General features: G+C 45.6%; 1 protein-coding gene across 1 annotated transcript in view; it reads right to left on the bottom strand.

Annotated features, from left to right (window-relative positions):
* Positions 1-10,984, bottom strand: part of ACVR1B (activin A receptor type 1B) — a 35,794-nt gene extending 24,810 nt beyond the window's left edge. Inside the window, exon 1 of the mRNA XM_044229450.1 lies at positions 10,893-10,984. Within this exon, the coding sequence (XP_044085385.1) occupies positions 10,893-10,983 (91 nt within the window). The 5' untranslated portion in view covers position 10,984. The remainder of the gene's footprint in view (positions 1-10,892) is intronic.
* Between the last annotated feature and the right edge of the window lie 5,582 nt (positions 10,985-16,566).

Genomic DNA, 16,566 nt, shown 5'->3' with positions numbered 1-16,566 from the left:
TTATATTAAATATCCAGAAAACACATTAGTGGTTGTCAGGAGCTGGGTAGTAGAGTGGGAGGGAGGATGGGAAGTTACTGCTTAACAGGTTACCAGGTTTCTTCTGGGGTAAAGAAAAAGTTCTAGAACCAGACAGTGGTGATAACATTATGAAGGTATTTAACACCACTGAACTGTCCATTTTAAAATGGCTAAAATGGTAAATTTTCTGTTATCTGTGTTTTACCACAATTTTTAAAAATACCACATCTTTCAAAAACAGTATGTATAATATAATATCAATTATGAAACAAAACATTTAAACACCTCACACATGCATAGGGAAAAAAAAAAACAAAACAACCCTCCGGATGCCTGGCTCAGTTGGTCTAGCACATGATTCTTGATCTCGGGGTCATGAGTCTGAGCCCCAGGTTGGGCGCAGAGATTACATACATACATACATACATAAATGGGGGGGAAAAACCCTGGAGGTCTAGCGTTCTTTAGACTGTATTCTTCCTGAATCCCTGTGCTCTACAAGATGTCCAGGAATCTTTAAGCTCTACAAGGGGGGAGCCACTGCCCTGTGCTGCTTTGCCATTTTCTCACTGGTGTCTAGCACAGTGCCTGGTAGATAGCACTGGGTTTAATACATCTCAGCCTAGTAACTAGAGAGGGAAGGGGGCTCTGCCAGAGTGGCTTTTATCTGCTATACATATGTTTCTACTGTTTATTCTTTTTTTTTTTTTTTTTTAGATTTTAATTTATTTATTTGAGAGAGAGATCACTAGCAGGGAGGAGAAGGAGAAGCAGGCTCCCTGCTAAGCCCGAAGTGGGGCTCGATCCCCAGACTCTGGGATCATGACCCGAGCTGAAAGCAGATGCTCAACTGACTAAGCCACCTAGGCGCCCCTCTACTTTTGTATTCTTTAAAGAGTTGCACTGCTTTAAAAAGACAAAGAAAAAAGGTAACTACTGATCTAGACAGCTACCAAAATGTTTAGGAAAATCCTGAATCAGGTTAAAAAATGGGAGGTGTCGGGGCGCCTGGGTGGCTCAGTAACCCACTGAGCCTCAGTAACCCACTGAAGCCTCTGCCTTCAGCTCAGGTCATGATCCCAGGGTCCTGGGATCGAGCCCCACATTGGGCTCTCTGCTCAGCGGGGAGCCTGCCCCACCCCCGCCTGCCTCTCTGCCTACCAGTGATCTCTGTCAAATAAATACATACATAAAATCTTAGAAAAAAAAAAAATGGTAGGTGTCTGCCACTAAACTGTTACAAAACAGAGGTCATGTTTGGTTCCCCTGATAGGGGTGAGGGGGGACAGTAACTGGAAACTGACAATGTGCCAGGAGCCAAACCTCTAACCTAAGTAGAAACATCACATAATGTTGAAGTAAAGCAATCAGATGCTACTGGTTGGTTTAAAAAAAAAAAGACCCAAGTTACATTTTCACCCTTCACAATCATCAAAATTAGATTTTATTTTCTTTAATATTTTAAAAACACATTAAAACCAAACCCAACCAAACCTCTCAAGTATCCAAAAGCCAAAATAAAGTCAAGTTTTACATGTGTAGTTGGGTGGTACCTAAAAAACCAAAGAATGTACTGGTAAAACACACTTATGAAAAACATGTAAGTGACTTAATAAAGGAAGCTGTTTGTATGAGGAGGGAAAAAACCCAGAGACTTAACAATAAGACACTTGATAAGCTTGGTATTTAATTCCAATCTGGGAAAAGGTCTCGGAATGGGGTTTGCATAAGAGAAAGGTGTTTGAAAAGCCAGCTCCACACTATCTATTCTACCAACTGCCTTTCTGACATTCTATTTGGAGACAAACCCAACCCCAGAGAGCTGTTTAAACAAGTTCACCCTTAAGCCTCAGGTCTAGAGAATGAAAGCTTTGTTCTCACTCAAAAGAGACGTTTGATGTTTATGCTAAGGAGACCTGTCATTGCAACTTAATTTATGGCTGACTGTAAATACCTGAATATCTTAGCAAGGGCCCACCTGCTGCCCAGGAGAATGTCAAGGTAAAACCGGAATGAGTGGTGCCTTACTACAGAGGGTGCCCAGTGTTCCCAGGACCTAAGTGTATGGACCGAGCAGTCATATTCAGACTATCTAGGAGTAACTTGGTATTTCTCCTTTACTTACAGTTTATAATGAACTTGTAAAATCATTCTGCTTTTTCTCTTTGTTGTATTAAAAAAGACATATTTGTGGCTCATTAGGACAGGGGAGGATGTTTATAAGTGGTATTTTATATTTGCTTCCTGACCTATTTACCATCCTAAGGATGAGTGGAGAAGAGATAGTGTACGTCACAGTTTTGAGTGAGAAGAGGAATAGGAATGGTTTCAGGCAACTGGGACAATGAAGGAGAAAAAAAATCAGCCAGGGCTGAGAATAAAACTAATGAGGCTGAGATCAAGTGCATTTGGCTGGAATAAAATGGGTAGGTGGTAGAATAAAACAAAGATGAAAGCGGTGAGGTAGGAAGAGAGCTGATCATGTTCCAAGTAACTCACAAATGTTTGTAGCATTTTGAGTGACAAGGATTAAAAACTCCATATAGAGGAGAGACTAAAAGTACAGCAGGACAGAACTGGAACTACTTACCTGGGATATTGCTGGGAGGATGAAAAAGAACTGAATGAATTCAATTAAACAACTTATTAAGTACTTAAAATGTGCAAGGCTCTGTGACAGGACAAAGCCATAGAAAGAATAAGCCAGTTCTGAGCATCCATTTTTAGGGGGCAGAGGCTGGGAGAGTGGGAGGAGCAGATGGACCAAAGAGAAGAGCAGAGAGGATGGAACCATGGACCAGGGGAAGGCAAGAGGACAAAGACGGTCCCACACTGGAGGATGGTCACTTTGGCTAAGAAGACAAGGCTGAGGCCAAGCAAAACACAAGGCATATTAGGTCCATGGTGAATGGACAGATGCAAGGTCCCAGCCAGAGACAAGGATGGTAAGAGAGACGAGACCAGACCAGACGCAACATGATGCCAGGCTAAGGGGTCTGGGGTTGATCCTGGAGGCCACATGAAAGCACAGGAATCATGAGACGCAGGGCATACCCTCCAACATTAAATTCAGCAACACAATGGATGACATGTGGGAGACTAGAAACAGAGGCTGGTTAGAAAATTACTTTCACAGTCCTCACAGGATATGGTAGAGTACAGGATTTACAGCACATGCTTTGGGAGTCTGACAGACGTCGAGCCCACCACTGAACCTCACCGTGCCCCAGTACTTCATCTGTAAAATGGGGATAAGACTGCTCAAAGCAGATGCACAGAATAACTGTCCTTGGCATCATACCTGAGTATTTAGTAAGCGTTTAGATGCCTTTATTACTACTGTCATCCACTGCATGAGAAGGCTCTAAACTCTTCCTAGTCTTGTGGTTGTTTCAACAAAAAGAAGAAAAGTCCATTTGTGTGTAAACTTCTTCTTTTTTTTTTTTTAAAAAAGATTATTTATTTATTTGAAAGAGAGAGAGATCATAAGCAGGCAGAGAGGCAGGCGGGTGGGGGGGGGCGCGGGGAGCCGACTCCTTGCTGAGCAGAAAGCCCAATGCGGGGCTCAATCCCAGGACGCTGAGATCATGACCTGAGCCAAAGGCAGAGGCTTTAACCCACTGAGCCACCCAGGTGCCCCTGTGTGTAAACTTCTTAAGGGCAGGGACAGACTCTTTCCTCACTATCTCTCTCACCATTCAGCTTGCTCCTGGATGTTAGAAATGAACACAATTCAATCTTATGGACCACAATTATAAAATGTAATATACAAATATACACCAAGACAACACATGAAGATCTAGGGTAAGGCAGGTTCACCATGACTACTTAATAAAAAAAAGATGCGCTTCAGTTCAGATTCCTCAGCTCAAACACTGTAACCACCTAAAAAACTTATCTCCAAAGTACCCACAATCTCTCTCCTCCACTCACTCACAACTATCTAGGAAAAGGGAACTGGCAGTAGGTGAAGGCCACATGTAGTCAAAGGACTTTTCATATGCAAGGTCCATCAACAGCATGGCTGGGTACCAGGTCTCAAGTCTCCCTGAGCCTATCTTGGGTAGTCAGTTCCCTTCTTGCTTTCCTTCTCCTCACACATCTGAGCCAACACACACACACACACACACACACACACACACACTCCCTCTCTCTCTCTCTCGGGTAGTTTGTTCCCTTCTTGCTTTCCTTCTCCTCACATATCCATCTGAGCCAACACACACACACTCACCTTCACTCACTTTAAAAAAACACCACTTATTTACTATCTCAGTTTCTATAGGTCAGAAGTCCAGGCCCAGTGTGACTGGTGCTGGCCAGGGCTGCCTTCTCCTCCAAGGCTCGGACCTCTTTCAAGCTCACTGGTTGCTGGCAAACTCCACTACCTTGTGGATGGAAGCCTGAGGTCCTCTTGTCCTCTTTTGCCTCCTTGCTGACAGCCAGGGACCACTCTCAGCTCTCAGAGCTGGCCCGCAGTTCTAGCCACGTGGCCCCCATGGGCAGGTCACACACGGATATTTACTTCTTCCAAACCAGCTGGAGCATTTCTGACTTCCTCTTCTGCAATCAGCTGTGAAAACTGCTTTCAAAGAGCTACCTACTTAGGTCTATCCCCTTAGCTGAAGACCGATTGATTTGGGACCTTCATCACATCTGCAAAATCCCTCCAAGGCATGCCTAGATTGGTGTTTAATAATTGGAAGGTGGTATAATCCAAAGGCAGGAGGAACTCTTGGGGGGAGGGAACAGAGGGTGGATGGTGGTAGAAAGAATCACCTTTTTTTTTATTTATTGCCTATTTCACCTGCCAGAAAGTAAGCTTCACAAAGGCAGGCATTTGATGTCCTTTTGCCTACTGTTGTATCTCTAGCATCTATGACAGTACCTGGCACATAGTAGGTGCTCAATAAATATGTGTTAAAGGAATCTTTAGATCACTATATATCTACTTAGATCACTACACATCTATAGATCACTAACACCACTATATATACATACCTATATATATTTACTTCAGGTAACTATATTTACAGGCTAGAAATGGGACCTCTCTCTATATTCAAATTCTGGTTCAGTGAAATGATTCAGGAATCCTTGGAATTCCATATAATTTTATCCCTGCCACAATGATTTGTATGGCTTTAACAAAATACAGGTGATCCTCATTTTTCAGATTCCATTTTCATTAAAGTTTATCTGTAACCCCAAAATCAATACTCTCAGTGCTTTCATAGTCATTCACAGACACGTGCAGCGCGGTAAAAAATGTTAGTCCCCAATGCACGTGTCCCCAGCTGATGGTGAACAAAAGGACAATGCTCTGCCTTCTTGTTTCAGCTTTCATACTGTAAGTATATGTTCTTTTCATAGTCTACTCTGTGCCATGCTTCTCACTTTTTTTACACTTTCCTGTTGGTGGGTGGAAATTTTGCTGTTCAAAATGGCCCCTGAGGGGCACCTGGGTGGCTCAGGCACTGAGCGTCTGCCTTCAGCTCTGGTCATGGTCCTGGGATCAAGCCCTACATCCAGCTCCCTGCTCAGCAGGAGGCCTGCTTCCCCCTCTCCCACTCCCCCTGCGCTCGCTCTTACTGTCTCTCTCTCTGTCAAGTAAATAAAATCTTCAAAAACAAAATAAAATAAAATGGCCCCTAAGAATAGTGCTAAAATGCTCTCCAATATTCCCAAGCTCAAAGAGACAGTGATGTGCCTGGCAGAGGAAAATACAGTTATTAGGTAAGTGTCATTCAGGCTTGCACTATAGTGCTGTTGGCCTTAAGTTCAAAGTTAATTAAGCAAACAATATATATTAAATAAGGTGTCTTTAACCAGAAACACACACATGGCAGGGTTATGTACTGATCTGTCAATGAAAAGGTGGTGACCACTGGCTCACAGGAACCTAACCCCATCTTTCCCCTAGGAGCAGTGGTTCAGTATTTGCTAATCCAGTGTTCCAGGCAACTTTATAGACCATAAGTACCACGAATAATGACACCTGACTATATTAGCCTCATTTTACAGATAAACAACGAAGTTGAGAGAGATGTGAAATGTTAGCTCTTAGCACACTGTAGCACATCATTCTGTTTTATTTTCTCCAGAGCACTTAAGACTGAGAATTGTGTTTACTTATTTATCTTCAGTCTGAGCCACTGCTACTCTAAGTTCCATGACAGTTAGGGACTTAGGGATTTTTTTGCCCATCTCATTCTCTCAGGGTTATTTCCCCAAGCCAAGAACCATTCCAGGCACATACCCAACCTAATGAATAGAGAAATCTCCTACATGCAATTCTACAAATATCAGGAGTGATTGACACTTTAAAGGGAAGGGCAGTTACTTTCATTATGTTAAAATCAAAATATTTAGTAAGACAAATGCAGGCTTAGGATGAAGTGGAGAGAGAAGAAAGAAACTGAAAAGATCCCCAGAGCTGCCTGAGGTGGCACTGTCTCCAAAACCCAGACAGCAGGTCAGATGGTCTGGGACGCAAACTCCACGGCTCAACCAAATGCTGGCAGCTCCACTGAGGAAGGGAAAGAGAGATACACTCTGATATAGTATTTTTGCTTGGTGTTACATTTATCCTTGATGGAGAAGCCGGCAGGGAGAGACTAGGCTGGAGCAGGGATGGTACCTCCGGAGCCCAAGCTCAGGTCAAGCCACGTGTGCAAGAGACACTGAGAGCAAAAGCCTGGAGCACGTAGGTAGGTATCTGAACCTGGTCACGAGAGGCGACGTCTACCGAGGGGGAGAAATGCAGATCAGACTGCGGGTCTGAGGAGCCCATCCATTCCTTCAAAGGCTTCAGCATTCCCAGTCCAGGCAGAACTGATGGGCTACGGATGCCAGCAGCACTTCCAGCGTCAGAGGGATGGATGAAAAAGAGGACTCTAGGATTTCCTTCTCATAAACACAGAGAGGAAAATGAGATAAGACCCTCTTACATCAACTCCTACTGTAACAGACAAATAACATAAGAATTCAAGACAAAGAGGCGGGATTCCAGAATTAATGTTCACCGCTGCCCCGAGCAAAAATTGAACAGTAAACAATAAGGATTTCGAAATTAAAACAAAAGAGCCACTTTGGTATTCTGATTTAACCTTCAAAAATAAAGAAGATCTAAAGCACCATGAACTGAGAATTCCATTCCACCTCAACACCCTTTACTCCTGAGTTATTATGAGAGCAGACTGCAACGCAATTCAACTCCTGTTCCAAAATGCAACAAGCAACTCCGACAGGACATGCCGAAAGCAGCAGCACGGCTCCTCGGCTCCTCGCTTACTGATTCATATTTTGGTAGCAAGGTTACAATTAGCTCACCGATGGAGAATAAACCTATTTATAACACAGCAGTCCACCTGAAAGACACAATCATCTAAAAAGGTTTTTAGAGGAAAATGAAGTACAGTTTCTTCCTGTGCTGATTGCAGATTCCCAAGGTCCTTTCGGATGAAGTCCTCAGTCTAACCTTCCTGTGTTCACAGGCACCATTCCAGCCACCTCTCAGCCTCCATGTTCTTATGTAACATTTACATAGCGCCATAAACATACTCAGAGTTGCGTAAGAATTAAAACATTGCCAAACCAATAAAACCTAAAGCAGGTCACTCCCTCCAGACTGTCTTTGATTAGCACAGGTACGCTGCCCGGTCTACGATGTAAGAGCCTGTCAAAAGACAGAAATTAACTTGAGGAAATCTGAAACGGTCTACAGAAAAATGCACAAATCAGAAGAAATTAACCACACTGTGGCCTGTGGTGCTTCTATCAATCCCAAGAGTATGTTATTCCATTCCATAAGATAAAAAGTAACCCAACATTGCTTGTTCCCTGAAGTCAGAAACTGTGTCTAAAAATACCTCCCAGCCAACTGGCTATCAGTAAGTTAGTCTCACAAATGTCCCAGGAAGAACTACACAGGCTATTTCCTTACTGTACAGAGGGAAAACTGAGGCAGTCACAGAAAGGTTAAGCAAGTGACTTGTTCAAGGACAACCTGTAAGGGAGCAAAGTTCTGGGGCTGAGATCTGGCTTCCTCCTTCCATCTGGCTCCAACCTTTAACCAGAGTAGCCATTTTATTATGTTTTAATCACATCTGTTCTGGGAACTCTTTTAACAAAATCAACCAGAGAGTCTCTTTCTCTCTACAAGAGTTCACTTTTACTGTACTTCAAATCCATGTCCACTCAACAAAATTATAAGACTTGGCCTAAAATTGTATTTTTAAGTCTGTTCACAGAAATCCAAAATGTTCCTTTCAGAACCTCAAACGTCTCCCTTGTTCCTTTTGTCTTAAGAAATTTATGCCATGTTCTCCCACTACTAACTAATGCAACTTTACATTTTTAAATACTGATGTGAAAATCCCAAAGTGAGACCTTAAAACCAGTTCTATTTATCAAATGGATGCTGCTTCTAACATGGCACTCATTCTTCTTGTCACTGGCCTTTTACTAAGCTGCAGCTAATGCACTAATAGGAACACCTATCCCTTGCTGCCCTCATGTCATGTCCAAGTACCAGCTATCAGAGCTGCCTGGCTCATTCATTCCTTCAGCTCACCTAGGGGAGTACAGAGAGGAAGCTCAGGGGAGGAAAGCAATCAACTTCTTGTTAATCCCACAGCCTCTATTTTCCCAGAACTGACGTTTGACTTTAAGCCTTTTGCAACAGTGGTCTCTGTAGCATGCACTATTGGCAACTACATGTGTCCCGGAAAAAACTGTAGCGTCTGGCCAAGAAGTTTAAAGGCCTTCGAGAATGTTTGCTGGACACACAACCTAATTTCCAATTTACCAAAAAAAGAAACTAACTCCCTATTATGCCCACCCATCCTCACCCTAACAAACATCCATTTTAGGAAGGTTACAAAAAATGAACTCTGCCCTATTCAGAATCAGCTGGATTACCAATTAAACATTCTTAACTAGGCTCACAACAAGAAAAACCCCAGACACTACACCCAATCAACAGGGAGATAGCTGTTAAAAAACCTAACTATATTAGGGACAGTATAAAAAATCCTATGGAAAGAATGTAAAGATTTACTCAGACACATAGAAAATGACAAACCTGATGGCTGAGTCTCCTTATTTACTATCCTACTAGAGAAATAACATTATTTTACACATTCCAAAAACACGGCCCATAATAAGGCCCAGCAGACATTATTCACGAAAAGCACGATCTTACCCCAACTGTCAGTCCCTGTTCATAGACCTTCACCATGTTTATCAGACCCACCGGCATATTACCCATGCAGAGAGCAGCAAGACCCAGGAACACACACACGAGGTGCTTAACAGAAGCATTAGCCAGTGAACAAAGACCCCACTGCACAGGCTACACCACTGGGAACAAATATCAAAGCTGGAGATAATGAACTTGTTTTTGAGACTCCAAAGTAGGATGATGTCTTTTCTTGTTTGTCTGGTTTATTAAAGAAGCCTGAACCCACCTGAGAATCATTATTTTTAGTGGAGAGGAGAGCCACAGAACACACACTTGATCTCCCATAGCTGGAAGGTTAGGGGCTGCTGAGAAGTCAAAGCCCAGGCTTTATACATCGGGAGCGAATACAATCCTGATCGTCTCTCCCAGATCCATCTGTGGGTCAATAATCACTTCAATATAACTGCCAAATATAACCTTCATCTTCTCCCCCAATGCCAAGACACATTTCAGAGGAGTCTCTTAAATTAATTATTTTAGGGTTTTATGTGCTCTTCCTAGCCCCCAAAACCTCATAAACACACCCAGTCGAGTGTCCCACAGAGAGGTACCCACCTCTATAGTGAGAAGGGTGGGGGTGGTGTCAGGGAGCAGAAGGCTGTGGGGGCTGGAAGGTAAGGGGTGTGTGAGGGTGGGGGAGTGCGTGGGGGGCAGGGCTGGAAAAAGGGATCGTGTGGGAAGGTAAATAAGTACTGACCAAGGGCCGGGAAGTGGGTCCAGTGGTGGGATCTTTAAATAATCTTGGGGGTTGGAGGGAGGTTCTAGGATTTCACCTGAAAGGCATCCACAAAGTGATTAACTGAATGGGCCCCCTGGGGTGGGGTGGGGGAAGCGAGGTGGAAAGCAAATACACCTAGATGCAGATTAACCGTTCTGGAACTAGGTTTCCTAGGGTTAGAGAGATTCCAAAGCCACGCTCCAAAAACGTTTAGGGGCCTGTTGGTCTCGCTTCCTCCAAATAGCTTCCACAGGGCATGTGTATGTTGGGGGGGTTCTGCCCCATTGAACTCAAAGGGGCTGCGCGAAGGGGAAATGTGACTCCCTTTCCCAGAACATTAGGGAGGAAGCAGAGGGAAGGAAAGAGACACCCCAAATGCAGGTCCTGAAGGAAAGGTTAGAGACCCCTTCCCCTGTCATCTGAGGTGCGAAAGGGCTCGCAACATCAGGATACCTCAGAGAAGCAAACACCCATCGCCTGAACCCCTCAATCTTGGCGGGAGAAAAGGCGCCCCTCAAGAGCATCTGGAGGGAGGGAATGAAGACCCCCGCCCCTGGACATGCTGAATGGCAGAAGCACGGACCTCCGAATCTCAGGGAAGGGAGCCCGCACTCCCCACTATGGAACAAGGGGGTGCTGGGAGTGCGATCCTGAGAGCTCCCCGAATCCAGTTCCGCCTGGAAGACGGCTCGGGTCCCCAGGGGCCCCGCGTGAGCTCGGTCCCGGCGGGGCAGCCACACCTCGGAGGTCTGGGGACGCCGACCGCGGGTCACCCCGACTCCTCCGCGCCCCCCACCCGGCCATATTGTGCGCGTGGGGAGGGGGCGCGCTGTAGCCAGGGGCCGCGGCTCGAGGCCTCGCCCTCGCCCGGCTCTCTCCATCCCGGCCTCCGCCCCCCGGCCCGGGACTCACCCTGGATCCCCCGGGGCCCGGACCCGCCGCTGCCGGCAAGCAGAAGGACGACAAGGGGGAAGAAGGAGGAGGCTCTGGCCGACTCCGCCATAGTAACCGCCGCCGCCGCCGCCGCCGCCGCCGCCGCCGCAGCCCAGCAGCGCCCAGCGCGCGCGCGCGCGCCCCCGGCGCCTCCCCTCCTCCCTCGGCCCCGCTCCCGCCTCCCTCTCCTCCGCCCGGCGCCGGCACGTGCGCTCCCGGCCGAGCCGGCGCCGCGGCCGCCGCGCGCGCCCCCGAAGGGCGGGGCCGGGTGCGCGCGGGCGCCCGCCTTAAAGGGGAGTGTCCCTGTTAAAGGGGTGGGAGGGGCTCGAGCCTCGGCCACCTCACGGGTGGGTGCCGAGCGCTCCGCTGAGAGGCCCGGGTCTGACACGCGGCCTCCACCCTGGCCTGCATCTCGCCCCGCGCACAGTTATCAGCACCCACCCCCCTCCTCCGCATCGAATACCATGCGGGTCGCGTGCGTGTGTTCCTGTTCCCTCATCCCCACTGCTTCGCCTCAAGCCCCCATCACGTCTCACGTCCCGCCGGGGTCCTCGCAACCCGCCTCCCTGTCCCGCGCGGCAGCCTGCGGCAACCTGTGTGATCACATCCTGGGGTGCCCCTTTGCAAAACAGAGTCAGGTTTTTAATGCTAGCGCTCAGTCTTGGGGAAGGTGCTGCGGGAGGCACTCCCATTCTGCTGTTTACCTTCGGTAAACAGTTTGACATTATATATCAAATGCCTTAAAATATCCATACCCATGGGCTGGTATTATTCCTTGTCTGTCTTCCAAGAAATAATAGAGATGAGGACCAATATGTATGAAAAATGTTAACAGCTGCATGTTTATCATCATAAAAAAGCTGGACCCTTAAGGAGGCAGTAATAGAAGACAAATAAATGATGGCCCATCCATGGGATGGAGCATTATTTAGTAATTAAAAATTATATTTATAAAAACCAATAAGGTGAGATGTTTGTGAGATAATGTTAAATGAGCAAGCAAAATACCAAACTATTTACAGTATTATTCTAATTTTGTTGATAATATATAACTGTATGGGGAAAAGACTGGAAAGGAATTACCCAATATTATCAGTAGTTATTGCCAGGATTTTTTTTTTTTTTTTTTTTTTTTACTTTTCCTTGAAACACTTCAATGTTTTCTAAATATTTTACAGATGAACAAGTATTACTTTCAAATTTAGAAAAAAATACTTAAAGAAGGTTAACTGGGGGCGCCTGGGTGGCTCAGTGGGATAAGCCTCTGCCTTTGGCTCAGGTCATGATTCCAGGGTCCTGAGATAGAGCCCCAGATCAGGCTTTCTGCTCAGCAGGGAGCCTGCTTCGCCTCCTTTCTCTGCCTGCCTCTCTGCCTACTTGTGATCTCTGTCTGACAAATAAATAAATAAAATTTTTTAAAACAAATAAAATAAAAAAGGTTAACTGAATCAATCGCCCATATCTTTTTGAAAAGAGTTTGCTTTCTTTAGCTTGAGAAACAGTTTTAGCTCTTGAGGAGGTCAGAGTCTTTAGAACCAGAGTTCTGGATCGGAATTTTCCTTTTCTTACTAACTGGTATGAATGCGTGGGCAAGTTTCTTTAACCTCTCTAAGTACAGTGCATCATCATCCAAGATCTAGGGGTGGAGAGGATGACCAGAGGTGGGGGGCAACATTTCCCAAATGGAACCCTCATCTTCTAAGTTGTTACAAATCTGAAGAACACCTATCCTCTCATCCAGAAAGAAAACAAGACTGCAGCCACACTCCTCAGACAACTTAGACACAAACACACAGGTGCAAAGTCACGCAGAGATGCAGTCTATGAGTTGGTCAGTAGCTGCATGAGTAAACTCCTTATTTTTATACTGCTCTCCCTTATCACCCCAAAATGGTCACCCCCCGAGTCCATCTAACTGGTCTCTCAAACTCTGCCCCACCCATTCTTAGGGTGCCCAGCTGTGATGTGCACAGTGCTGGGTTACTGTCTTAGTTTCCTAGGGCTGCCTTAACAAAGTTCCACACACTGCGTGGCTTAAAATAACAGAAATTTATTCTCTCACAGTTCTGGAGGCTAGAAATCTGAAACCAGGGTGTCAGCAGGCCCATGCTCTCTCTCTCTCAAGCCTCTAGGGAAGAATCCTTCCTTGTCTCTTCTGGCTTCTGATGGTTCCCAGAATCCTTGGTGTTCCCTATCTTGCGGAAGCATAATTTCATTCTCTGCCTCCATCTTCACATGGCCATCTTTTCTCCATGTATCTCTGTGTCCAAATTTCTCTCTTCCTATAAAGACACAAGTCACTGAATCAGGGCCAACCCCAATCCACTATGAGCTCAAGTAATTTTAATTTGATTATATCTGCAAAGATCCTGTTTCTAAATAAGATCACATTTATAGGTTCTGGGTGGACCTGAATTCAGGGAAGACACTATTCAATTCAGTTACATTCACCAATCCCTGTGGTTGTTTTATTCCTAGACTGCAAGGTCAGCTGTGTACCTGAATATACAGCCTGGGGAACCAGAACACTGGGGTGACAACCCCAAACCCAGCTCCACTGTCTCACTTGATAGCATTTGACTTTGGGCAAGGTATTTTGCCTCCCTAAGCCTCGATTCACTCATCTGCAAAACAGAGTTGATAATAGTTCTATCTCAGGGCACCTGAGTGGCTCAGGGGGTTAAGTGTCCAACTCCTGATTTCAGCTCAGGTCATGATCTCAGGGTCGTGAGGTCGAGCCCTATGTCAGGCTCTGCATTCGGCAGGGAGTCTGCTTGAAGTTCTTTCCCTCTGCCCCTCTACTTGTGCTCTCTCTCTCTCAAGTAAATAAATATTTTTTTTAAAAATAGTTCTATCTCATAGAGATGTTGCAAGGATATCATATGTAAAGCAGTTAGCATAGCCTCTGACACATAGGAAGTGATATAAAAAGAATAGCTATTACAATATGACGATTTGACCTTTACCGCAATCCTGTGAAGTGGTTGAGGCATGTCGGTGTGTGTGCAATTTACAGGGAAGGCAGTTGAGACCCAAAGAAGGTGAGCAAGTTGCCCAAGTATAATTAAGTGTTGAAGAACAGCCCGCTGGTCCTGTGGTCCTTCAACATCATAGCATCTCATGCATTCCCAGGGACTGGTCTCCGAGAGCCAGCTGAAGGTGTGGACATTAGACTGGATGGGTTGTGGGAGGGGTTAGTTATATCCTCACACCCTATTCCTGAGGGTTTGGTGCATCCCCTCAAATCAGGGCTTTCCTATGTGATGTGCCTACCTTCCCTTTCAGGTCCTGAGCCGAGCCCTAGGACACTCAGTCTACTTGAGTCCTGCCCACAGCTTCTCTCTCTAACCATCCCTGAAGGCTTCAGCAAAGTGTCCATTTCTGTAAAGCTCCTTAATCTTAGGACTGGACCCACATCACAATCTACAAACTTCCTCTTTGCCTTGTTCTGTCCCTTTGTCATGGGATTCCCCAGAGCTTACTCCCCAGGCTCCAATGACTAGACTGCCCAGTGTTACAGCTGCCATCTTAGTCACAGTGCACCAAGACATTGTCATCTTAGGGGATCTGGCTCAATTCACCTTGATGAGCAGCAGACTCATTAATCTCAAGAAGGGAATAGCTCATCTTCATTCACCCATTCAACAAGCATGCAGGGAGCACCTATGGTATACCGGATGCACCATGTAAAAGAGAGATAAGTCATGGTCTTTGCCCTCATGGAACCTACAGTAATAGAGGCAAGCGTTTTTTAAAAAGGCAACAACAGGGATGCCTGGGTGGCTCCACTGGTGAAGCTGCTAACTCTTGTTTTCAGCTCAGGTCATGATCTCAGAGTTGTGAGATCGAGCCCTGCATCAGGCCCTGCACTGAGCATGGAACCTGCTTATGATTCTCTCTCTCCTTCTGCCTTATGCCCTTCCCCACCTTCGTCCTCTTAAAAAAAAAAAAAAAAAGAAAGACAACAACATGTGTTTATGCTGTAACACACACCGGTAAAGGCTCAGTGGGGGCACTCAAGAGATATGGATGTCTCAACTCTTCAGGGACAAGCTGAAGAGGGTGGAAAGCTTTCACAGAGTGGCCATGCTACAGCTGACTCTTAGAAGATCAAAGAACATCCCCTAGGTAGACAGGCTGGTGTGGGGCAAGGGAAAGCAGGAGGTAGTTCCCAGCAGACAGAGCAGTACGAACAAGATACTGAAGTAAAATTGCCTGGCATTTAGAGGAAGCATGAGCAACCTGGCAGCACAGAGGGTGAAGGGGGCATGGGGTGAAGGGGGTGCGGGGTGAAGGGGGCTGGTGCAGGGCAGACAGGTAACGTTGAAGAGATAGATGTGGACAGATACTTGGAAATGTTATTTTCTCCTGTTTTCTTGGCAGGTTCTAAGCATCAGGTTTTTGTTTTGTATTGTTTTGTTTTTTGTTGTTTTTTTTTTTAATTCAATTACCATATAGCGTATTATTAGTTTCAGAGGTAGAGTTCAGTGATTCATCAGTTGCATACAACCCCCAGGGATTCAAGAGATCAGGGGTTTCAAATGTGAGAAGGGATAAAATAAGATGAGGAACCAAGAATGTCAAGGATTTGAGGATTCGAAGCCTGATGCTTCAAGGGGATGATTACCTGAGTAGTAGGTTCAGTGCAACATGGGGTAGAGGCCTAACCTCAGGGAGCTATAAGTGAATGGCAAGCAGAGGCTTAGAAAGACTGAGAGTCATCTGTTCTTTAGAAGAACTTGGCTGAGGGGCACCTGGGTGTCTCAGTCAGTTAAGCATCCAACTCCTGATTTCAGGGCAGGGTTGTATGTAAGGCGAGCCCCACATCTCTGAGTTCTGCTCTGAATGCTGGGTGTGGAGCATGGAGTCTGTTTAAGATTCTATTTCCTGGGGGCGCCTGGGTGGCTCAGTGGGTTAAGCCACTGCCTTCGGCTCAGGTCATGATCTCGGGGTCCCGGGATAGAGTCCCACATCTGGGCTCTCTGCTCAGCAGGGAGACTGCTTCCTCCTCTCTCTCTCTCTCTGCCTGCCTCTCTGCCTACTTGTGATTTCTGTCTGTCAAATAAGTAAATAAAATATTTAAAAAAAAAAAAAGATTCTATTTCCTGGGGCACCTGGGTGGCTCAGCTGGTTAAGCATCTGCCTTCATTTCGGGTCATGATCCAGGGTCCTGGGATAGAGCTCCCTGCCCCCTGGGGAATCTGCCTCTCCCCCTCAATCTGCCTCTCCCCCAGCTCATGCTTTCTCTCACGTTCTGTCTCTCAAAAATAAATGAAATATTGCTATGGTGAGTGCTGTGAAGTGTGTAAACCTGGTGATTCACATACCTGTACCCTGGGGGATAAAAACATATTATATGTTTATAAAAAATAAAAAAAAAATTTAAATAATAAATAAATAAATAAATAAAATCTTTTTAAAAATTTTACTTCTCTCCCTCTGACCCTCCCCCTTCTCAAATAGAAATATATACATACATACATAAAAGAACGTGGCTGTGATGGGAGAGGGAGGTTTGAATTTCCTTCAGAATGATGGACCAGTTTCTCTAAGCAAACCTTCTGCTGAAGAAGCAACTCAAAATACTTAGAAAACTGCCAAGGAAGTGAAGAATATTCCAGTCAAAAACTAAGAAACAAAAGAGCGGGAAGCA

Source organism: Neovison vison, chromosome 12 (assembly GCF_020171115.1).
Source record: "Neovison vison isolate M4711 chromosome 12, ASM_NN_V1, whole genome shotgun sequence".
Taxonomy (NCBI): domain Eukaryota; kingdom Metazoa; phylum Chordata; class Mammalia; order Carnivora; family Mustelidae; genus Neogale; species Neogale vison.
Note: the sequence above shows the minus strand (reverse complement) of the source record. Positions and strands in the feature narration are given on the sequence as shown.